We start from the raw sequence: 24,413 nt of genomic DNA on the forward strand, positions 1-24,413 counted from the left end.
TTCCCCTCCCGGAAGAGAGCTCAGAGCTCGTATGACCGATCTATGGGTAATGCTATGACCTTACATGCACACCCACCCACAACTCCCCGCCCACGAGAATTGGAGTAACGACTCGAAGCGCAGCGATAGTGAAATTGTTTCAGCCCCTGGGCAGGATTCGAACCCGGACCGCCGTAGTGACAGTCGGGGACTCTACCAACCGCGCCAACCGTGTGTATATATCCATGCACATGCATATATACATACATACATTCATATATTGTGCGCACGTACTTGTAATTGAAAAAATGTAAAAATTAATCTACAACAACCGGATGTGGAAATAGTCAAAGAATGAGTCACACAAGAACGGCAGACTTCTCAGACTTGGAGAAATTATTTGAATAAGCAAACTCGGAGGAATTCGTGAATACCACTAGAACCATGAATAAATGGGAAATGTTTCTTTATAATTACAATCTAGGAGTGAACAAACATGTGCTGAAGATCGGTAGAAGGAACAAGCGGAAACAAGACTGATCTAACAAAAAGTATGAGATGAAAGAAGAGAAAGAAAGAAAGAAAAAAAAAACAGGGACGTGAACTAGAAAAATGGGTAAAATAAGAAAAATAAAAAAGAATGTTAAAACAAGTTAGAAATTGTTACACATAAATACGAATTGCTACTAGTACTATTACTAATGCTTTTTGAATAACTACGAATTAATACATCGTATGGGGGATTTGATTAGGTATTTCATGTATTCGGTATTTAAGGGACTGTAGACATCCCTTTGGGCCAAGTCTCTTGGTATTCTTTCTTGACTGGAGACTCATTTCCACTCACAAAATAATGGTATTACTTTTAACTACTTCTTTCCCTTCGTCTCTCTTTTCATACCTTCACTCCACCTCTTCGATACGATGTTGTCCCCCAAAAATATAAGTGCTGTTTGTTACTGACAAAATACCTTCGTTTACCACTGGGTAAAGTATTCATAAAAAAACACAATTTAACAGACCATTGTGAGTAGTAGAACTGGACGGTCTGTAAAAATAGTTGTCCAGTTATTTTCATATATTTGCTAGTTTTCTTCCTACGTGTTTTTAAGAAAATTGTACAGGGTAAACCATTTTATTTTGACCCTAACAAATTAATGTGTCAATATTGGAGATATATTTCAATACCGGTAATTTCAGAAACTCATTTGGAACCATATTTATATGAAAATATAGTAGATTTTGCATCACCATTTAGAGTAATAAAACAGAAAATTGCAATACATTTAATCACTTCAAAGTTCTACAAAGCAGAAACTTGACGTCCTTATATCCGTCTTTAAAAAATGAGCACCAAAAACTTTATTGATAAGATCTAGTTACGATTACGAATAGTCCATTATGATGTGAACATTAACCTTCCTGATCTGATAATTTTCGATTTATATATGAAAAGCAAACTGTAACTGTTATTATTCAGTTTTAGGACCGTCACTTAGTACCACCAAGCCAAGACGTGCTTTCAGCGCCTGAGTGTTATGGTAAAGCTTATCGAGTTATCAGTTAACGGAGCTTTAACGGTAGCAGAATTTTTGCTGGTAAGCTACCGTTAAGGTTGTTACCAATAATACCGGCAACTTTACCGGTAGCTGTCCACCACTACTGTTATCGCAATAGTTCTTTACCAAAGACTGGGACAGATCGGACAAGATTTCAAGAAAAACATTCTAAAACTAAAGTTGTATTTTTAGCTGCTGGCAGTGACAGGGACAGTATTGTTAGTAGTAAAGTGCAGTTTGTGGATTGTTACTTGTTGACAGTCTGAGATTATTTCATATGTTCCTGTGAGTGCATGAGATGAGACAGTGTGTACATACACTGAGAATCCCAGAAGAAGTGAGAAAATAGATCTTCTATTCTTGATTGATGACTGTTTTAGCACCGTGACCCTCTCCCTCTGCCAATATTCCTTTTTATAAAGTTTGGATAACAACATGTTTTTCAATCTGCCAACCATTATTTTCTGTCCTCCAATAAGATCAAAACATCTTGAATTAATGGGTCATGACTGGGTTCTGTTATCTCTGTAGTCTGTTATTACTGACCTTATCTCAGTTTATATGAATCCAGTATGATTTCAAGTTGTTTGACTGGAGTACCCTAATAGGAATATTACAAGATATTTTTTTATACTTTTAAGTCTTCAAAGTATGTGTGGTCCTTCAAAGCAGCTTTTAAGATAACTAACAAGTCCTACTTCAGGCAAGTTGAAGTTAGTGCAATGCAGGACTTTGTAGTGTGGAATTTTGATGAACCATTCCCTTAGTAGTTGGTTAATAATTATGCAGCAGGGTTTAAACTACTGTCACCTTGAACTCTGCTGCATATTTACGTAGTTTTGAGGAACAATTTTCAATTTTCTAACATTCTTTGGCATTCCTGGAATATAGTTGTTCTGTCCTACAACATTATTTTCTCCCCCACCCCTCCTATATTAAACAAGGCAAAATAAGTTACCAACAATCCATAGCATGTTAAAGCAAAGGTACCATAATGTAAACATTTGGTGATTTAACCATATTTAGCATGAGAGTGGTGGGGTAAGGTGGGGAGGAAATTGCATTGCTTGATGGATCCATTGTACTTGAGGAATGGCTCTGATTTTTCTGGTCATTTTATGTGAACATGGTTTATACATATATTTTTATGCATATTGTTTTACTTTTCCAGATACAATAGTTTTTTCTCTTGCTCTTAAAGAGATTTGTTTCTTTAACCACTTCAGTATGACTCAAATTCTTGCATGCAGCATCGGCTGCCATGTGTAATTTGCATCACACTACTTGCATTATAAGATATAAAGTCAATGCTGTACTACTCATCCTCTTTTACTCTGAGTAATAATAAATACAGAAAACATGATCAAACCATTTCACAAAATGTGGGGGTAACTCATGTACAACTACAAAAAAATATATATATAATCAAGATGCTAACGTTGGCATCCTCATGTACCCACTCATGCCTCATGATGCCTACATAATCATCATCGTACCGAAGTGGTTAAGTGGAATTACTTTCAATAGAATATTGCCATTAAGAAATGACAATAGCCCCAATCTTCATTTGAAATTTTGTATAAACAGGTATAGGGAGATGAGGGGAGGGAAGTATAGTACTATGGAAGAGCCTATATTATAGTAACACATTGTTTGACAGGTTTAAGAAAAAAGTACATACATACATATACCAAAGGCTTTTTCCCCCTACATGGGAGGTAGCCAAAAAGAAAAAGGTATAGAAACCACTCACACCCATTCCATTTCTTATGTATTCCACTCCCCTCCACCCTCCTCCCTCCCTCTTATCTTGGCACCTCCTGGATGACGGGTCATCCCTGCATCGTGGCCACTGCCCTGGGTCAGAAGTAGTGTCGCAAGACACAGCACATCCACAGCAAGGCTGCTTCATAAAATCGGTGACCCCCCCTCTCCGTCCCCTCATGCAATAAAGGAGAAAATGGGGAATCCCTTCGGGCTGCATACATTTTTTTTTTCTTATACATACTTCCTCACTCCCAATCCACCACCCACTCCCCCTCATGCATCACAGCATCATCTATACACAATCAGGTGGTATTTTACTTGCATAATATAGGTTTTCCTTCTCTCTTCTTCTCATACTCAGTCTTTGTGTCAAGATAAGAAGCATCTGATATGAAGATAGGAATGGAGTTATCCAAATGGTGTTGGGATGGTAGGATTTTATGCTTGCCAGAACATGAAAAAGAACTAATATTTTACTAGACTCCAGGACATACATCATCTCTAAACTTTCAGTTTCTCAAATTTGTGGCTCTGTAGTCTGGTACGTGCATGTCTTACTTGTTACTTGTCATTATTTATCAGGTTCCATTCAGCCAATAGCATTTCATTGGACCAGACACATATAATTTTGAACATAAACCACATCTTTCACAAATTCTCAAATCTTCCAGATCATAACATTTTAAGAACAAGTAGGTTTTTAACTTGTTTTAAAAAGTCATAATGTCCTCAGTCCTTGTTGGGACCAGAGATGGGCACTTGCATATAGTTGTCCTGTAAAATCGACAGCAAAACTGCCTATTTGCAAAACCTATCAACCCTCTCACCTTCATCTGGAGGTGGAACCCTGAGGGGCTGACACTCAGTCTTCAAATTGGGCCCAATATATCTCTGTATCAAATTCAACTATGTTTCTTATTCTCTTTGTCTCATATGGAGAGCTGACAATTGGTGAATTCTCCATTTCCCCTATCACTTTCAGCTGATGACATGGAAACAGGTCCACACTGATACCATATAGACAATGAAATTTCTGTGGAAGGGGCTAAAGACTGTTACCAGCCACAGTGCATTTTCCACTTAGGCAACAATTAGTTAATTAACATAGAACCAGACCCATACAGATACAACATGGACAGCAGTCCAATATTTCTTTCTAGACTCACCTGATGAGACATATTGATGTTCCCATAGTTTAGAAATACCACACCTCTCATGTACTCACACTCTGTTGACCCAGGCTGCCTACTTAACAATATGAACCCAAAACAGTTCATGGTAAGAACACAATATTGGTCATAAGGACAGAGGTGTTGATGAAATGTCATTTGCAAAGTACATCTGAAAATTATTTTAAAAGAAATAATTTTAGTAATTTGTTTATTGTTTATGGTATAGAAAGAAACTGGTATATGTTCCTTTTACATATTTTCTATGTATTTTCAGAATTGAAATTAAAAACTTGAAATATGTCAAGAAATTGGCTTGAGAGGCCCATTGAAGGTGTCCTGTTGGATATCACTGGAGTCTTATATGAAAGTGGAACGGGCAATGGTACAGCAATTCCGGGCAGTGTGGAAGCATTTAAGAGGTAAGGTGAGGTCTTATAGCAAAGGTGTTTTAACTTTAGCCATTGGGCACAGCCTCTGGAATACACGCTGTTGTCACATCACTCCGGCACATAAGAGGGGCTCGCTACCCTTCTCTCTCTTTGTATATGTGTGTGTATATATATAATATATATATATATATATATATGTCTGTGTGTGTGTGTATTTACCTAGTTATATTTTACGTGAAGAAAGCTATGCTCAGAGTGACCCGCTTTGTATCTTTCAGCATCCAGTTTGATCTTAAATTCTTGTATAGTTTTTGCATTCACTGTTTCCTCATTAAATTTGTTCTAGATATCTCCCACTGTGTGGGAAGCTATTCTTTTTTGGATCTCTTCTGTAACTATCCTTTTTAAAAAAAAATTATGTCCTCTTGTTTTCTTTTATCCCACTTTAGTAAATCATCTCTATCAAGGACTTCCATCCCTTTCATAATTCTCTAGGTGGTTAGTAGATTTCTTCTTTCTCTTCTTTGTTCCAGGGTTGGTAGTTCGAGTTTGTCCAATCTTTGTTCATATGTCAATTTGGAGAATGTTTGTGCCATCTTCATCTTTGAATTCTTTATAATTTCGTTATATTCTTTTTAGTACTGGATGTTCATAGTGTTGAAGCATACTCCAATCTTGGTCTTATCAGTGTAACTAATATTTTCTTTACCATTTCTTCATCCAGGTAGTCAAAGGCCACTTTCATTGATCTTAGTAAATTGAAAGTTTCTCTGACTATTTTGTTGATATGTTTGTCTGGTGCCATGTCATTGCTGACAGCTATTCCTAGGTCCCATTCTGAGTTGATTTTTTTAACTTCCTTTGTACCAATTTTATATTGTCCCAATATTCTATTATTACTTTTTCCAAATTCCATTGTACAGACGCTCCTCTACTTACGTTCATTCGTTTTACGTTTTTTCGATTTTACGTTTGAACTGATGGTAAAAAAAAAATTGTAATTTTTTTTAGTTTACTGCGCTCTCCGTAGTTCAAACGATACTTGCGCACGACGCTGCGTCCATTGTTTACATTGCGCAGACGACAAACTGAAAATGCCTTGCCTCCTCCTCCTCCACCATCTCAATTTATGTTGCTTGAATTTAATCTATTTGAAATTAATGTTATTATTTTACAATGTTATGTGTTTAATTAATGATTTAGGGGTGTTTTATAAGATACGGTAATAGAATTTACCGATGTATAGTACAGTAACAACTTACGTTCATTTTCAACTTACGTTCGGCCGTTCGGAACGTAACTAAAACGTAAGTTGAGGAGCGTCTGTACTACATTTCTTGATGTTGAAATTCACTTCACACTTCTGACTCCATTCCCAGACTTTGTCCAGGTCTTTTTGTAGTGATTCAAAATCTTCCTCTGTACTTACTCTCTTTAGTAGTTTTGCATCATCTGCAAAGAAGTTCATATAACATTCCAAATGTTCATCCATGTCATCTATATATATGGCAAACATTATCAAAGCCAATACAGAACCTTGTGGGACTCCATTTATCATTTCTTCCCTGGTCGAGTTCTTGTCTCTAAGTACCACTCTCGTTTTTCTCCTACTCAAGAAATCTTTCATCCAATCCAATAATATGTATATATATATATATATATATATATATATATATATATATATATATATATATATATATATATATATATATATATATATATATATATATATATATATGTAATTCACCATGGTCTTTATGGTGAATTACATATACAGGTAACTCTCGATTTATGCGTCTTTGATGTGCGCGAATTTGTTATAACGCAACCTAAAAAATAATAGAATTAGTTTAATTTATGCTATTTATTTGCTAAGACATGATTTGGCCCAACCGCATTTTCAAACTGTCTGCCAGAGAGTTCCACGGCCGGCCGACAGGTGGCGGGCCTTCCCGCTCCTCATTCATTGTTTACTGGCTTACAGGCCTCTTTCGCTCTGCTACTAACAACGAGAACAGACCTCCTCATATCAGCATACTATTATACTGTACTACCAGCCTATCATCATGGCCCCAAAACGTCCTTCATCGTCTTCTGCAAGCACCAGCGGCCCTGCGGGGAAGGGACTTAGTGAAGCGCTGGCACAACTTAAGGACTCTATTGACAAATTTGAAAACATGGACCCCAATGTGGAACATAGCAGCACAGTTAGAAGAAAAGTCATGGATGCAGTGTTCTGCTACACACAGATGCAAACAGAATTTCAAAAGAAACAGCGCCAGACCACCGTGTTGCAATTCTTCAAAAAAGCACCAGTGCAAAAAGACATGACAGAAGAGGATGTGGATGACCCTGCAGCTGTGGAAGTGCAGGTGGATGTGGATGTGCCAGAACAATTGGACAGTGAGGGTAGTGAGTGACTGTTGTGGTGTGAGTGATGAGTGGTAGAACTACGTAAGTAGTACAGCGTACAATTGTTTTTCTCTTTTATAAATACATTAGAAGGTTTAGAATTAGATATTAGTATTTTACAGTATTTACTGTACGTTTATTAGCCAAATAAATTGTGTTTTTTTAACAAACATTGCAACTTTTATGGATCAAATCCATTGTTTCTTATGGCAAAAATTAATTTGATTTTCGCGATTTTGATATACGCGACGTCTCTAGGAACCTATATCTCATGTAAATCGAGAGTTACCTGTATATATATATATATATATATATATAATATATATATATATATATATAGTATATATATATATATATTGTGTGTGTGTGCAGAAGATAGAAGAGATAAAGCTTGGAAAAGATGGAGAAAAGATAAAAAAAAAACTGGAAAATGGCAAATATATATAAACTATAGAAATGAATATGTAAAAGTGCACAGAAAGGAAAAAAAAGAAACTATGAAAAAGACATCATAGAGAAATGTAAAGATCAATCCAGACTATTCTATAGATATGTGAATGGTAAACTTAAAAATAAATAGTAAATGGTGAAACTATGCCAAGGAAAAACAGAATACAAAGAAGATCTAGAAATAGCTGAAGTCATGAATAATCACTTCAAGTCTGTTTTCACTAGAGATAAAGTACAGCATTGGGATGAAAGAAGTGAAGTGTGATCTCCCGCCATGAGGGAAATAATAATAACACAAAAAGAAATAATGGAGCAATTAACAAACCTTGACATAGGAAATTGCACGGCCTGGATGGAATTGCAAACTGGATACTAAAAGAATACAAAGAGCTAATGGACAAAATATACAACATAATAAGTTGCTCACTCAAGGAAAAATACCAAAGGACTGGAAAAATACCAACATTGTACCAATATATAAAGGAGGAAACAAGAACCAACTAATTACAGACCCATCTCCCTAACAAGCACTGTAGCCAAAGTTTGTGAAAAAATGATGAAGAATAGATGGGTGAAACACCTGGAAGAAAACAGTATAGTAAACCCAAGACAATTTGGATTCAGACAGGGAAGATCATGAACCACAAATTTAATCTGTTTTTACTCAAGACTAATAGATATAATACAAGAAAGGGATGGGTGGGCTGATTGTGCTTTCCTTTGACAAAGTACCTCAAAAAATTATTAAAAAATTAGTAAACATAGAAGGGATACAAGGCAATCTACTAAACTGGATGGAGGACTTCCTGCATGGTAGAAAAACGAGAGTAGTACTTAGAGAAAAGTATTCAGGTTGGAAGGAAGTTATTAGTGAAGTCCTGCAAGGATCTGTATTTGCTCCAATAATGTTCGCTATATATGTGAATGACATGGATGATGATGTGGAATGTTACATGAGCTTCTGTGCAGACGATGCTAAATTGTTGAGGAAAGTGAAAACTGAAACGGACTGTGAAGCACTACAGAGAGACCTGAACATGGTTTGGAAATGGAGTCAGAAGTGGGAAGTAGACTACATTAAGAAATGTAGCATAATGGAGTTTGGGAAAAGTAAAAAAAATAATACCAGGACAATATACAATTGGAACTAAGGCTGTAAAGGAAGTGGGATCTGAAAACGACTTGGGAAAAATTATCTCAAATGACTTGTGTTACGGGCGGCTGGTATGTGAAGATACGTTACGTATAACGTCTAAGTGCTTAAGAACCAGCTCACTTCTAGAAGCCACTGTAGGACTGAACTATCTGGTCAGGGCCTAGATAATTCGTAAGACTAGAAGTAAAGGTAACAAAGAAGATTCCAGGAAAGGAATATTAAACTAGCGATAAAACTAGTAAACGAAATTATTAATGGAAAATATTTACAGGCAATCAACACAAAAGAGAATGGGCAGTAGGGGTCAATGGGACCGTTACATGATTATAAGAATATGGAAATTATCGTTCAAATAAGAAACACAAGATAAGTATACAATATGGTACTATCTAAGTACAAAGAGATCAGGAACATGCATCAGAATAAGTAATAAGTACAAATATAAGTATAAGTAATGCAATGTATATCAGACACGTAATGTAGGCAAAAAGGGTGATCACTTCACACCAATCGTCTCATGAATCTAAACCTTCTAGTTTTTATCAAGAGATCAATATGTGGGAAATGACAACGAGTGAGCGAATACCACCGCTTATATACCATTGGACCGGAAGCGGGATACTTCCGGTGAAGTGTGCGAGTGAGTGAAAGGAGGGGGAGGAGGGTAAGTTAACACGTCAACATGGGTAGTTTTAGGACCCTCGACTCGCTTGAACAATCTATTTATTTAGTAACTGTCAAATCTGAGCGCTCCGAACTATTCAGGATTTCGCTTGTCTGTTTGTTCTACAAGAGTGCGCACCTCTCCGCACGTAGGCAAGATTACATATAGTGGACGGGCGTTACTGCTTAACATTGTTACAATACATACATAGACAAGAAATATGAACATAGTTATGTAATACAAAGGTACACAATTCTATAACATAATTACACATATGACGTAATATCTAATATTACGTTACACTTGTCCTCTGATAAACAAATAAACAGAATTGTCGGAGAATCCTATAACTTGCTAAAATCAATAAAAGTGGCTTTTACCTCTGTGGACGGAGAAATTATTAAAAAAAATTAGTCTCATTAATAAGGCCTAGACTGGACTATGCTGTGACATTATGGTCACCCCATACCAAAAAAAAATATAAAGAAAATTGAAAGGATCCACAGAGCAACCACAAAAATAGCCCAAGCACTTTCAAACTTGTCACATGAAAAGAGACTGGCTAAATTGAAATTACCAACTTTGGAACAAAGAAGAGAGGTGACTTACTGACCATCTATAGAATCATGAAAGGCACAGAGATACTTGATAGAGAGGACTTACTAAATTGGGACAAAAGAAACACAAGAGGACATAGAAAGAAACTGAAAAAGGATAGTTATAGAAGAGATCTGAAGAAAAACAGTTTTCCACATAGAGTGGTGGACACTTGGAACAAGCTGGACGAGACAATAGTGTGTGCAAAAACCATACACAAATTTAAGAGCAAACTAGAAACTGTGAGATACAAAGTCAGGACACCATAAGCATAGCTCCCCTTCCTGTAAGATACAACTAGGTAAGTACACACACACACACATATATATATATATATATATATATATATATATATATATATATATATATATATATATATATATATATATATACATATATATATATATGTGATGGAGTTTTGGAAGGTATACAGAAAAAGGAAGTTGAAGAAAAATGTGGGTAAAAGTAAGGTGGTGGCAGCAAATTGGAAGCGAGTATTAAGGGAGAATGACTGGAGGAAGTGGATAGCTTTAGATACTTGGGGGTGAATGTGGCGGGAAAAGGAGGAGAAGAGGTGAAGGTAGAATGTCGATTGAGAGAAGCAAGTAAATGGTTTAGGGATTAAAAAGTGTAATGACAAATAAATATTTGGGAATTGATGCATAGAGGAGATTGTACGAAGGTGTGATTGTGCCAACAGACCTGTATGGGGGCAGAAACATGGAACATAAGAGAGGAAGAAAGAGTTTAAATGTGTTTGAGATGAAATGTCTGAGAAGTATGGTAGGGGTTACTAGGCTGGATAGAGTGAGAAATGAGGAGGTGAGGAGGAGAATGGGATTGGAAAAGGAGTTGGGAGGTAGAGTTGATGAAAGAGTAGTTTGGGATAGTTTGGACACATGGAAAGAATGAGTGAAGAAAGATTAATAAAAGAGGTGTGGAAGGCAGAGGTGGAAGGAGTGAACATGAGTGGGCAACCAAGGATGGGATAAATGGATGGATGGGGTAAAAGGAGCATTGGGAAAGAGGGAAATGTCTGTTGAGGAAGGAAGGGAGATGACAGAAGATAGGGGTGAGTGGAGAATGGTTGTGTATGGATGATGCTATGATGCATGGAAGAGAGTGGGTGGGGGATGGGGCTAAGGGAGTATTTGTGAATGATATTTGATGCAGCCCAAAGGGATTTCTCCCCATCTCTTTTTCTGCATGAGGGGATGGAGAGGGAGGTCACTGATTAGATGAAGTGGCCTTGCTGCAGATGTGCTGTGTCTTGCTGCATTGCTTCTAACCTAGGGTGGTGGGCGAGATATAGGGATGACTTGTCATCCAGGATGAGCCAAGAAAATAGGGATGGAGGGGTGGTGATTGGGAGTGGAGTATGTAGTGATGAAATGGATGGTAATGGATTTATGCCATGACCTTGGTTACCTCCCTTGTAAGGGTGAAAAAACCCTTGGTATATGTATGTATGTTTGCACCATTGTATCAGGAATTTATTTATTTGTTTATTTATTGATTTATTGATTTATGTTTTGTCAGAAATATCTGAATATTAAAATCAGTCCGTATCAGTCATTTGATTCATTGCCCCATGTCTCTCTTGTAGAAGACTCATGGCTCCCATATAGCCAGCAACAGCCATTGGACTGGCCCATAAGTCACTTAAGGAAGAACTATTTTATTGTTGTTTGGGTATGGCCATGGTGGGGTAGTGTAATATAAGATATTCTCTGTCCTCTGTGATGGTTGCATCTGTGCTGCTATTAAGTGCCAGATGGTTATTTGGACTTACTATAGGGAAGAAAATTTGGACTGATTTCTGCATTGTATTTGTGTATTTACCTAGTTTACCTAGTTGTATTTTGCAGGAAGGGGAGCTACGCTCGTGGTGTCCCGCCTTTGTGTTTTGCAGTGTCTAGTTTGCTTTTAAACTCGTGAATGGTTTTTGCGCACACTATTTCCTTGTCCAGTTCATTCCAAGTGTCTACCACTCTATGTGGAAAACTGTTTTTCTTCAGATCTCTTCTGTAGCTATGTTTTTTTATTTTCTTTCCATGTCCTCTTGTGCTTCTCCTGTCCCAGTTTAACAAGTCCTCTCTATCAAGTATTTCTGCGCCTTTCATGATTCTGTAGATGGTCAGTAGGTCACCTCTCTCTTCTTTGCTCCAGAGTCGGTAAATCTAGTTTAGCCAATCTCTCCTCATATGACAAGTTTTCGAGTGCAGGTGCTATTACAGTGACAGTGTGGGACTGTTTCTATGTCACTGACATGTAATAGTAGGAGAGCTGTTGCTAGTTGTCAGGTCTCCATGTGTGAAAGCTGGTAGAGGTCTTGGGCTCAGTCTATAGGATGTTGACAGGTTTTGAAGATTGTAGGGAATTGAATATCTCTGATGTCTGTTGTGCAGGTATCTGTTATTAAAACCTCAATAGAACATTTATTAATTCAAATCTATGACCAGAGAATCCCATGTCAGCTGGCAACAGTCCTAAGGCTTTCTTGGTCCTTATTGGGAAGAAGTGGTGTATTTACCTAATTGTATTTACTTAATTGTAAACAGGAAAGGAGCAATGCTTGTTTGGTTCTATCTTCTACTCTCAAATTTATCATATCTAGCATCAGATTCATGTTCAATTCCAACTTAATATATATCTTGGATTTTCAATTATCATATTTAGATTTAGAAAAAGATAAAAAAAGAGGAAATATTTTAATTTGGACGTCCCCTCATGAGGGGACGTCCTAGGATGAGATGGATGGATGGGGTGAAGGGGGCTTTGGGGAAGAGGGGAATGTCTGTTGAGGAAGAACGGGAGAGGACAGAAGACAGGGGTGAATGGAGAATGGTTGTATATGGAAGATGTTGTGATGCATGAGGTGGAATGGACGGGGGGATGGGGGGTGAGGTAGTGTGTGTGAGCAAAATTTTGACGCAGCCCTAAGGAATTTCTCCCCGTCCTCTCCTTTATATGGGGGGACGGAGAGGGGGGGTCACCGATTTAATGAAGCGGCCTTGCTGTGGATGTGCTGTGTCTTGCGACACTGCTTCTGACCCAGGGCAGTGGACAAGGTGCAGGGATGACCCGTCATCCAGGAGGTGCTAAGATGGGAGGGAGGGTGGAGGGGTGTGGAGTGTTTTCGGGGATGGAATGGGTGGGAATGATTTTATGCCTTTTCCTTTTTGGCTACCTCCCTAGTAAGGGGGAAAAAGCCTTGTTATATGTATGTATGTATTTTAATTTGAGATGAAATGTATGGTAGTGGTTACAAAGTTGGATAGTGTGAAAAATGAGGAGGTGAAGAGGAGAGTTGGGGTGGAAAAAGATGGTAGATAGAGCTGGTGAAAGAGTATTGGGATGGTTTGGACACATGGAAAGAATGAATGAAGAAAGATTGATAAAAGAGGTGTGGAAAGCAGAGGCAGAAGGAGTGAACATGAGGGGATGACCAAGTTTGAGATGGATGGATGGGGTGAAATGGGAGTTGAGCAAGCAAGGGAGGAGGTAGGAGATAGGGGTGAATGGAGAATGGCTGTGTATAGGTGATACTGTGATACAAGGAAAGGGTGGTGTAGGGATTGGTTATGTATGAATGATATCTTGACGCAGCCTGAAGGGCTTTCTCCTCTTATCCTCTTTTTCTGCAGAAGGGACAGAGATGGGGGGTTACTGATTTAAATGAAGCAGCCTTGTTGTGGATGTACTGTGTCTTGTTGCATTGCTTCTGACCCAGGGCAGTAGGCAGGATACAGGGATGACCCATCATCCATGAGGAGCTAAGATGAGAGGAATGAAAGGGTGGTGGATGGGAGTGGGTACTTGCCTTTTGATTTGGCTACCTCCCTTGTAAGGGGGAAAACACCCTTGGTATGTAGATAGATATTTAGATTTGAATTCATGTATAGTTCAAGCTTGGGTAGTGTGGAAGTTTGTGAGTTTGGGGCTGCTTCTGTGTCACTATTGAGGAGGAGGAGGAGAGCAGTAGTCCATTGTCAGCTCTCTGTGTATGAAAAAGTGATGGGAAAATAGTTGGATTTGATAGAGAGTTTTCCTCCTACCCCTCGATCTACCTAAATGTCTACCTCTATCTACCGGCCTCTTACAAGTCCAGAATCTAAGTGCGAGCCTCTCATGGGTACAACATTGGGTGGAGGTGGGGATATAGATGGACCTTTGAGCCAGACAATGATCCTCAGATACTCAAAATATCCATAGCAATCTGCTAAAAGCCATAGGACAGTATTTTGTACACATACATATACCAATGGCTTTTTCCCCCTTACAAGGAAGGTAGCCAAAAAACAAAGGCATGAAATCCACTCCCACTCATTCCATCCCCACATACTCCACTCCCACTCACCTCACTCCCACTCCTCCCACTCACCCCACTCCCTCCCTCTTTTCTTGGCTCCTCCTGGATGATGTGTCATCCCTGCATCTCACCCACTGCCCTGGGTCAGAAGCAATGTAGCAAGACACAGCAAATCCACAGCAAGGCCGCTTCATTTAATCGGCAACCCCCACTTTCCGTCCCCTCATGCAGAAAAAGAGAAAATGGGGAGAAATCCCTTCGGGCTACATCAAAATATCATACACACATACTTCCTCAACCCCCCCCCCCCCATACCCCACCCACTCCCTTCTATGCATCATAGTGCATATTTAGGATATTTATTTGTGAATTTTGGAATATAATACTTCTTGTCTCTCTGTAAATTAACTTATGCTTTTGGTATATATATTGCAGACTTAAAGCATCAGGTATACCTGTAAGACTTGTCACAAATGAGACATGTGCAACTCGTAGTGCAATCGTCAACAAGTTACGGAGTCATGGATTTGAACTGGTGGACAGTGATATTTGCAATCCAGCTCCTGTGGTTGTATCTATTTTGAAAGAAAGAGGACTGAGGCCTCATCTGCTTGTTTCTCCAGAGGTAATATTTTGTGTATAGGTAAAACTAACTGGCCTTTTTTGGGTGTCAAGTCCCAACGTTTTGGGTAAATAACTTATGAATGTATGAAATTTTGGTAAAACTGATATATTACCATTATAAACCTTTTATACCAGTGGTCCCCAAACTGTAGCTCACAGGCACCATGGTACCCTCAGAACTTCATGGTGCTTGTAAATGTTCATGAGAGGTAGAGTGTTTATGATATCAACTTGTGTTTATCTGGAAAAATCTGTGTGCATTCTTTTTTTCATTAATTTATTTTTTTTTCCTTTGGTGTCCACCATTGTACTTAGAGTCAGGGAAGTGACCTGCAGCTTATAAAAGTTTGGGGGCAACTGTTGTAGACAATCAAAAAGTCTTTCAATAAGAATCAAACAACATATTGTCTCAATTAATAGTCTGATTGGTGTGGAACTTCTGAGCAATATTAACCTCTTCAATCTGGTGATATTCTTTACAGATTTTACTTTAGCTAATGCCAGACAATTTTACTAAGATCAAGAGATTTAAGAGGAAATTATGTTTCAGTGAATCAAAATTCTATTTTCTTCTGAGTTTGCCCATCACCTGAATAAAGATTTCAGGCATTAGCTACAATGAAATGTGTAAAAATTGTCTTGGTTTAATTTTTTTTCTTAAAAGTTTGTAACTTGGAGAAATAGCTTAGGACTAATAATTGTACATTTTTGCAGTGGCTTTCACAAGAACTACTACTTTTAATTAATCATTGTAAAGAGATCTTTAAATGGTCACTCTTTTTCATCATCTTGCCATTCTAACCCCCTATATGATATTGGTTTATTTTGTATTTTTCTCCCTTGATGCATTATTAATTCGTGCATACACATATATTCATACACAACCCTGGAACAAAGAAGAGAATGAGGAGAACTAATAACCATCTACAGAATTATGAAAGGAAAAGAATGCCTTGATAGAGAGGACCTATTAAAACGGGACAGAGGAAAAACAAGAGGACATAGAATGAAACTCAAAAAGGATAACTACAGAAGAAACCTGAAAAAGAACAGCTTCCCACATAGAGTGATAGATGTATGGAACAAATTGGATGAAGAAATAGTGTGTGCAAACACAATACAACAATTTAAGAACAAACTTGATCTTGCGAGATACAAAAACGGGCCACCATGAGCATAGCTCCCTTCCCGTATAATACAACTAGGTAAATACAACTAGGTAGGTAAATACATATACAATACAATGAAATATACAAGATAATTAAATACTCACTCATAAAAGGAAAGGTACCACAGGATTGGAAAAAATGCAAATATTGTACCAATATATAAAGGAGGGAACAAGGAAAATCCAACCAACTACAGACCAGTCTCCCTAACAAGCACAATAGCAAAAATATGTGAAAAAGTTATCAAAAGTAGATGGGTTAAACATCTGGAAGAAAAAAATATACTGAATCTAAATCAATTTGGATTTAGACAAGGAAGATCATGTACAACAAACTTGATCTGCTTCTATTCGAGACTAATAGAAATAATACAAGAAAGGGATGGATGGGCAGACTGTGCCTTTCTAGACCTACAAAAAGCATTTGATAAAGTATTACACAAAAAACTAATAAGAAAAATAGAATCAATAGATGGCATCAAAGGAAAATTAATGGAATGGATGAAAGACTTCCTGACTGGGAGAAAAATGAGGGTAGTAATTAGAGACAAACCATCCAAAAAGTCTTTTGTCAGCCCTGTCCATCATTTTTCCACTCCTGCTCTCCTCCTCACTTCTTTGTTTCTCACTCTAGTCAACCTAGTAACCCCTACCATACTTCTCACACATTTTATCTCAAACACATTTAAACTTTTCCTCTCTGCCTCTGTTAAACTCCAAGTCTCTGCCCCATATAATGCCATTGGCATAATCACCCCTTCATACAATCCTCTCATTGTATCCATTACCAGATGTCCATTTCTCATAACTCTTTAATCTCTCATGCCATTTACTTGCTTCTCTCAATCTACAATTTACCTCCACCTGTACTCCCTATCCTGCCACTTGTGACCCCAAATACCTAAAGCTATCCACTTCCTCCAGCCTCTCTCCTTTTAGACTTACTTTCAACTCACTGCCATCCTACCCTCTTGTACATCTCATCACATTGCTTTTACCCACATTTACCTTCAACTTTCTCCTATTACATACCTTCCCAATCTCTGTCATTAATCCCTTCTCTGAGCCTGCCACAAGTGCTGTGTCATCAGCAACAACAAATGGCTAACCTCCACTTTTCTACATTTTCTTGAACCATCTCCATGCCCATTACCCTCATCTTTATCTCCTGCACCACCGTCTGTGTACATATTGAACAGCCATGGCAATATCACGCATCCCTGATGCAGTTCCACCTTTACCTCAGACCACTCATTCTCTCTATTTTCCATTCTAACACAGGGTCTACTATTGTAAAAACTCTTGACTTCCCTCAACAGCTTTCCCCAAGCCCATATATCTGCTTCTGAAGAAACACTATTAACGATTTTGTTTGATAAATTAATCTCTCTCCCTTCCAGATTGAATGTGAATTTGTGGAACTTGAAAAAGACAATCCTACATGTGTGGTATTAGGGGATGCAGATGAAGAATTTTCATTTCAAAACATGAATCTTGTCTTAAGAACTCTCCTGGCAATGAAAGAACCTCTTCTTTTCTCTCTTGGCAAAGGGTCAGTATGAATGTTATGTTTTAAATATTGTAATATATCTATCTGTATACCAAAAGGTCTCCTCTCCCATCCAAGGAAGGTAGCCAGTCAGAGCATGTAGCCACCCTCCACCCATCCATCACCAGTCCGCATCCATTTGTTTCCTTTAAAAAAAAAAAAAAAAAAAAAAAAAAAGCAGTGCAGCAAGACACAGCACATCCCCAGCAGGGCCTGACAGCTGAAACTGGATTACCCCTACTGCTTCATTTCCATGGTGACCCTCCCTACTTGTCCCTTCATGAGTAAACGGAAAAGACAAGGAGAAATCTCTTCAGGTTGCTTCCGTTATCATACATTCATTTCCATTTTCCACTCACACTTTTTTTTGCTCGGCTCTTCCCCTGCTCAACAGACATTCTCCTTTTACCCAAGTACTCGGTGGCACGGGTGATAGAGTATTGGACTGCCAGTACTCTATCAACTGCAGCAGTACCTGGTTCGAATCCTGCCCAGGGCCGAAATTATTTCGGTATCGCTGCGCTTCAGGTCGTTACCCATAGATTGGTCATACGAGCTCTGAGCTCTCCTCCGGGAGGGAAATAGCTGTCGATCACGAGTCCAACACGTGATCCAAAAACCAAGACCAAGGTGAATACAGTTTGAAAATCATTTGTGTTATAGGCTTGGGTGAAGTTTATATCATTCTTCACATCTCGACTCATGAATGAATGTTCATCCCTGTCCTTACAGGTTATGATGATTGGAGAGTAAGAAGCAGAACTCCATAAGCTTAGCTCCCTTCCTGTATATTACAGTCATGTAAAGACATTGCTCACATTAAAGATAATGTAGTGAGGTACAATTCCTTCATAATAGGGCATGACACCCAACATTGGTTTATCTCCACCACTTCATCATATGATGATCCTGTTTCTTCATTAATTGAAGATAATTTATGAAATGGATGAAAACATTACTTCAGGCCATGTCACCCTTTTATTTATTCAGTCAAGGCATACACCCATTCCACTCCCATCCCTCACCCATTTGTTTTTCTTTTATCTTGGCTCTTTGTAGATGAAGGGTCATCCGTTTCCCCAGTCCACAGCCCAGGTTAGAAGCAATGCAGCAAGGCACAGGACATCCATAGTATGATCAGTCACTTCATTTACATAGTGTTCCCTCCCTCCTTTTCCCATTGTGTGAAAATAGAGAAGACGAGGAGAAATTTCTTTGGACCATGTCAGTTTATAGTCCATTCACAATCATTATTCACTCTATCTCTTCCCATCACCCTTTCCTGCTCAACAGACATTCTCATATTACTGAAGATCCCCTTCACCCCATCCATCCATCAACATTCTCTGTCTTCCACTCAAGTTCACTCCATCCACCTCTGCCTTCCACACTGTATTGCTAGTTTTTCTTCACTCATTCTTTCCATGTGCCCAAACCATACTAATCTTTCATCAATCCTATCTGCCAACTCCCTTTCCAACCCCACTGTCCTCTTCACCTACTCATGTCCCACATAGGATTACAAAGGTAGAGCATGCTGACAGGAGACCTTTTGGTCCATAACTAGGTTGGATGTGAAAAAAAGAACAGATAAATGAATGAATAAATGAAAAAATAGATAATTATGAATAATAAACAGATATAAATAATAATAAATAAATAATAATAATGAATAGATAATAAATTATATCCATACTTGTAACATCCACCATATTTATGATGAAATGGACATCGGGTGTTGATGAAAATTTATAAATATTGGATCATCTTTTACTAGGAGATACTACAAGCACAAAGGGCAAATACAACTTGATGTTGGAGCTTATGCAGCTGCTCTGGAGTTTGCTTGTGGGATTAATGCAGAAGTTGTAGGAAAACCATCCCCACATTATTTTGGAGCTGTGTTACAAGCGTTAGGTGTGACGGCCAGTGAGGTAAGGAAACGCTATCATGTGTTCTTGTAATTGATATTCATCATTTTTTTTTATTATATTCAGAAACATATTTTAGAATTTAAATATATTTTACAAAGCTGTATAGTATGGTTTCATTAGGCTGTTTTTTGTAATTACATTTTTTTTTTTTTTTTTTTTTTTTTTTTTTTTTTTTTTTCTTTCTTCTTGAAGGCTGTCATGGTTGGTGATGATATTGTGTCAGATGTTGGAGGAGCTCAGGCCTGTGGTATAAGAGGAGTTTTGGTTCGAACTGGAAAGTATACCCCAAATGATGAAAACCATCCAACTGTGAAGCCAGATTTTATAGCTGATACTCTAGAAGAGGTTGTCAATCTTATTTTGAAGACTAGGAAATAATAGAGGTTTGTTATATAATGAGATATATATATCTCTTTTTTTATGGTTGATAGACAAGACTAAACATGTGTTTTATATGTTGCAGTGAAGTAGAAATAAAACCTATCAAATATTTCAAGTGATATAGTAATAATAGGTACTAGGATTTTTCTTCTTTTTTTCTTTCTTTTTTGCAATATAGTGTACTTGCTACTCTGAATGTATTTTGGTTGGCAAGTATCTGCTTGGACAGTAGTAGGTAGTGTTTTCTATTCTGAAGTTAGGTGGTATAATCTTACCACAGGCAACTTTTCACTATGGTTCGTGCAACAAAAATTGTAAATACTGTGACATATTGATATTGAGATCTAGAAAGTGGAGAATAGTTCATGTGATATTAGGAAATGATTAATCATGTGGTTGTGTGACTCACATCCCACTGTATGTTATGCAATCAATCAATCAATCCATTGGTCCTGGTCTCTCTTGCAGAAGACCTGCAGTCCTCAGTTAAATGTCAACAGCCTCCAGACAGGTCCACAAGTCATATAGGGAAAATATATTGTATTGTTGTCCAGGGACTGTTAGTGTAGGACATTGTAGTATGTGTTGTGTGTCCTTTGTATGGTGGTTGCATCTGCGGGAGTTTGAATCAGTGGTCAGGCCTATTCTGTGTTTGTGTCATATTAATGCTGGATGAGGTCTTAAGAGCAGTTGCGCTAGTGTGGTTCTTAGTAAGTGCAAGGATTTTATTTTTTTCTGTGGGGTTTATGTTTGGGGGTTGTTGGAGTATTGAGTTTAGTGGTCTGTCTTGAAGGGCTTGTATTGTGATTTGAGTGTGTGTTGCTGTGTGGATGTTTTGTGTGGTATAAGTGGTACATACATACAAGGTACATACAAGGGAGGTAGCCAAAAAACAAAGGCATAAAAACCACTCCCACCCATTCCATCACCACTTACTCCACTTCCATCCACCCCTTCCCTACCTGGTAGGTTGTTATAAATGTACAAGAAGTACACTGCTGATATTTACCTAGTTGTATTATATAGGAAGGGAGCTATGCTTGTGGTGACCCATCTTTGTATCTTTCAGCATCAAGTTTTTTCTTAAAATCTTGAATAGTATTTGCACACACTGTTTCTTTATCTAAGTTATTCCAGGTATCCAGCACTCTATGTGGGAAGCTATTCTTTTTCGGATCTCTTCCATAGTTATCCTTTTTGAGTTTCTTTTCATGACCTTTTGTTTTTCCATTGTCATTTTTTAGTAAGTCATTCCTATCAAGGATTTCCATTCCTTTCATGATTCTAAATATAGTCAGTAGATCACCTCTTTCTCTTCTCTACTCCAGTGTTGGTAGTTCCAATTTCAATAATCTTTGTTTGTATGTGTAGTTTTTGTTGTGTTTTGTTGGTGATGCTTGTGAGATGTAGTGCAAGTGTTTTGAGTTTTGGCGTAGAATTGTGTTCCTGTCATTTTCATTGATATGTGTGTAAACACAGAGACCAATCATGAGTGGATTTATGCCTTTGATTTTGGCTACCTCCCTTGTAAGGGGGAAAAAGCCATTTGTATATGTATGTGTATATGACGGGGTGGCCCGTCATCCAGGAGGTGCTGAGATGGGAGGGAGGGTGGAGGGGTGTGGAGTGTATTCAGGGATGGAATGGGTGGGAATGATTTTATGCCTTTTCCTTTTTGGCTACCTCCCTTGTAAAGGCGAAAAAGCCTTGGTATATGTATGTATGTATGTAAGAATGTGTATATGTATATTATTTTTTACCTTGTCAGCACGCCATCCTCTCCTGGTCAGCAGTACAACCTCTAACAGGTTTGGTGAGGTGGCAAACTAGAACATTGATATAGAAAAAATAGAATGGGGGCCTTCCTTCAGAATTCAACTGTAACATTGCTCACTCCATGCAACAATGAATCAAAGAAATATCTAAAGTAAAATTGATTGACCAAACCCTTCCATTGCAAATGAACCCAAAAATTATGGGCCTCACTTTGATATTTGTTTGACCTTCAGTCCACACATCAAAGACCTGACAGTGAAAGTCAACAAGAAAATACAGTAAGCATATTAATAGCAGTAGCAAGCATGGGCTTTGGTCAGCAGAAGAAAACTAATCACAGTCCACATAAAATTAAGAGCCTCACTTGACTCAGCTTCTACAGCACTATTTCCAGCAATCAAGAAAGCAAACATGGACACCTCACAAACTGCACAAAAGAAAACACTGAAAATAACAACAGGATACACCAAAACCACCCCAATAGAATGTCTGCATACAGAAACCAAAATCATCCCCATAGAACACCACATGAAAATGATAGATATGCAGTGATGTGCAAGTCTTCAGTTTTGCTCACCCATCCCATAATATCACCCAAGCATAATCATCTGAACCCAAGAAAAAAACAAACAAAAAAAAAAACACCAGCAGTATACTACTAAAACATGTACAACAACCTTCCACCAGTACTTCACAACACATTCAAACAGAAACACATTTGTACTCGGATAACAAGCACTTCAAGACAGATCATGAAGCTCCTTACCCCTCCAGACATAGAAAAAATCCTCCCAAAAGAAGCAAGACCTAAACTTGCACAACTTCATTCAGATCACTATCCAGCATGAAGATGATACTTATATGAAATAGGTCTGCCCATAGGAACAAACTGCCTCAAGTGCAACCATCACACTGAAGACCTCATCATAACCCATCCTAATCATTTCCAGACAACAACACAATATTTCTTCCTTAAGTGAATTATGGGTCGATGCAGTAGCTGTTGCCAGTTACTGGGAGCCATGGTTTGTCTGCAAGAGTGGATTGATTGTAGGTTGTCTTAGATTTTTGTTTTTTATTGTGGAAGACTGCTGTGGAGGCATATTAAAGTGTGATTCTTATGAGCTGTTTGTATATATGTTTCCTTTTGTTCATCAAAACCTATGCTTGCTACTGATCTTAGTATGTTATTTATTTATTTATTTATTTTTTTTTTATATTAGGATGGTTTGGACACATGGAAAGAATGAGTGAAGAAAGACTAGTAAAAGAGGTATGGAAGGCAGATGTGGAGGGAGTGAACATGAGGGGATGTCCTAGGATGAGGTGGATGGATGGGGTGAAGGGGGCTTTGGGGAAGAGGGGAATGTCTGTTGAGGAAGGATGGGAGAGGACAGAAGACAGGGGTGAATGGAGAATGGTTGTATATGGATGATGTTGTGATTGCATGAGGTGGAATGGGCAGGGGGATGGGGGGTGAGGTAGTATGTGTGAGCAAAATTTGACGCAGCCCGAAGGGATTTCTCCCCGTCCTCTCCTTTTATGCAATGGGGGGGTCGCCGATTTAATGAAGCGGCCTTGCTGTGGATGTGCTGTGTCTTGCAACACTGCTTCTGACCCAGGGCAGTGGACAAGGTGCAGGGATGACCCGTCATCCAGGAGGTGCTCAGATAAGAGGGAGGGTGGAGGGGTGTGGAGTGTATTCAGGGATGGAATGGGTGGAAATGATTTTATGCCTTTCCCTTTTTGGCTACCTCCCTTGTAAGGGGGAAAAAGCCTTGGTATATGTATGTATGTTTGTATTTATTTTTTTCAAGGTTAGGCCCTTGATGTGTGGGCTAAAGAACATGTGTATCAAAAAATGATGCCCATGATTTTAGAGATTTTATCTATGGGGATAAATTGGACATTCATTTTTATTGTTGGATGGTTCTTTAATTCATGGTTGTCCTGGATGAGCAATGTCACTGATGATTTCTGAGGGGAGGCTGCCATTCTGTTTTGTCTCAATCACAGTTTGGAATTGTGAAGATATATTTGTTTGTTGTTGGCAGCTGTTTCATTGTTGTTGTGTTGGGCTATGATAGATCATTCATATAGGTATTATGCTCTGAATTGGGTGTAAGGAGGTTACTTGTAAATTAGTGAAACAATGCTGGTGATAGTTTTGCTCCTTGGGGGACTATTGTACAATTTTTTTTATCTTTGATGGATGGTTTAAAAGATTGTTAGCCATTTCTTGTTATTGTTGGGGGTGTCTATCTTTTTTATATTTTTAGATATAATGTGTCTAGGGATTGTGTCTTTTTCACTTTGTTGGAGTGATTCTTTTTATCAAAGCATCATTAACCACTTCACTGATGAAAAGGTATCATACAATTAGAATTCCTTGGCATTAAGCAGAGATAGAACAGATATTCATCAGAATATAAGGGTAAATGCACTAATAAATTGCATGTAATGGTGTTTTATATTAGTTTTGAAATGCTTGTATAAAAAACTTGAATATAAAATAATAGTTTCA

The 24,413-nt window shown here is 38.1% G+C and overlaps 1 protein-coding gene across 11 annotated transcripts; it reads left to right on the forward strand.

Moving 5' to 3' along the window:
- The first annotated feature begins 1,342 nt into the window (after positions 1-1,342).
- LOC143036696 (phospholysine phosphohistidine inorganic pyrophosphate phosphatase) lies at positions 1,343-24,413 on the forward strand. 11 transcript variants are annotated; one of them, XM_076204303.1, is made up of 8 exons: positions 1,604-1,756; positions 3,667-3,846; positions 4,752-4,896; positions 14,893-15,082; positions 17,650-17,801; positions 19,576-19,732; positions 19,925-20,115; positions 20,582-24,413. In XM_076204303.1, exons 3-7 carry the CDS (start codon positions 4,775-4,777, stop codon positions 20,108-20,110), a joined length of 807 nt encoding a protein of 268 aa, XP_076060418.1. In that variant the 5' UTR covers positions 1,604-1,756; positions 3,667-3,846; positions 4,752-4,774; the 3' UTR covers positions 20,111-20,115; positions 20,582-24,413. The 11 variants fall into 11 exon arrangements, with proteins under 11 accessions (XP_076060415.1, XP_076060417.1, XP_076060408.1 ...); XM_076204293.1 differs by lacking the exon at positions 1,604-1,756 and adding an exon at positions 1,345-1,577 and having other exon boundaries at positions 19,925-24,413; XM_076204297.1 differs by lacking the exon at positions 1,604-1,756 and adding an exon at positions 1,345-1,520 and having other exon boundaries at positions 19,925-24,413.

Source organism: Oratosquilla oratoria, chromosome 21 (assembly GCF_046742065.1).
Source record: "Oratosquilla oratoria isolate Oo_2021 chromosome 21, ASM4674206v1, whole genome shotgun sequence".
Taxonomy (NCBI): Eukaryota; Metazoa; Arthropoda; class Malacostraca; order Stomatopoda; family Squillidae; genus Oratosquilla; species Oratosquilla oratoria.

Excerpts from the sequence above, each read along its gene's own strand:
- LOC143036696 (XM_076204300.1), top strand. The coding sequence starts at position 4,775 with ATGTCAAGAAATTGGCTTGAGAGGCCCATTGAAGGTGTCCTGTTGGAT. Across the intron at positions 4,897-14,892 it reads AGTGTGGAAGCATTTAAGAG|ACTTAAAGCATCAGGTATAC; the intron begins GTAAGGTGAGGT and ends TATATATTGCAG. Across the intron at positions 15,083-17,649 it reads ATCTGCTTGTTTCTCCAGAG|ATTGAATGTGAATTTGTGGA; the intron begins GTAATATTTTGT and ends TCTCCCTTCCAG.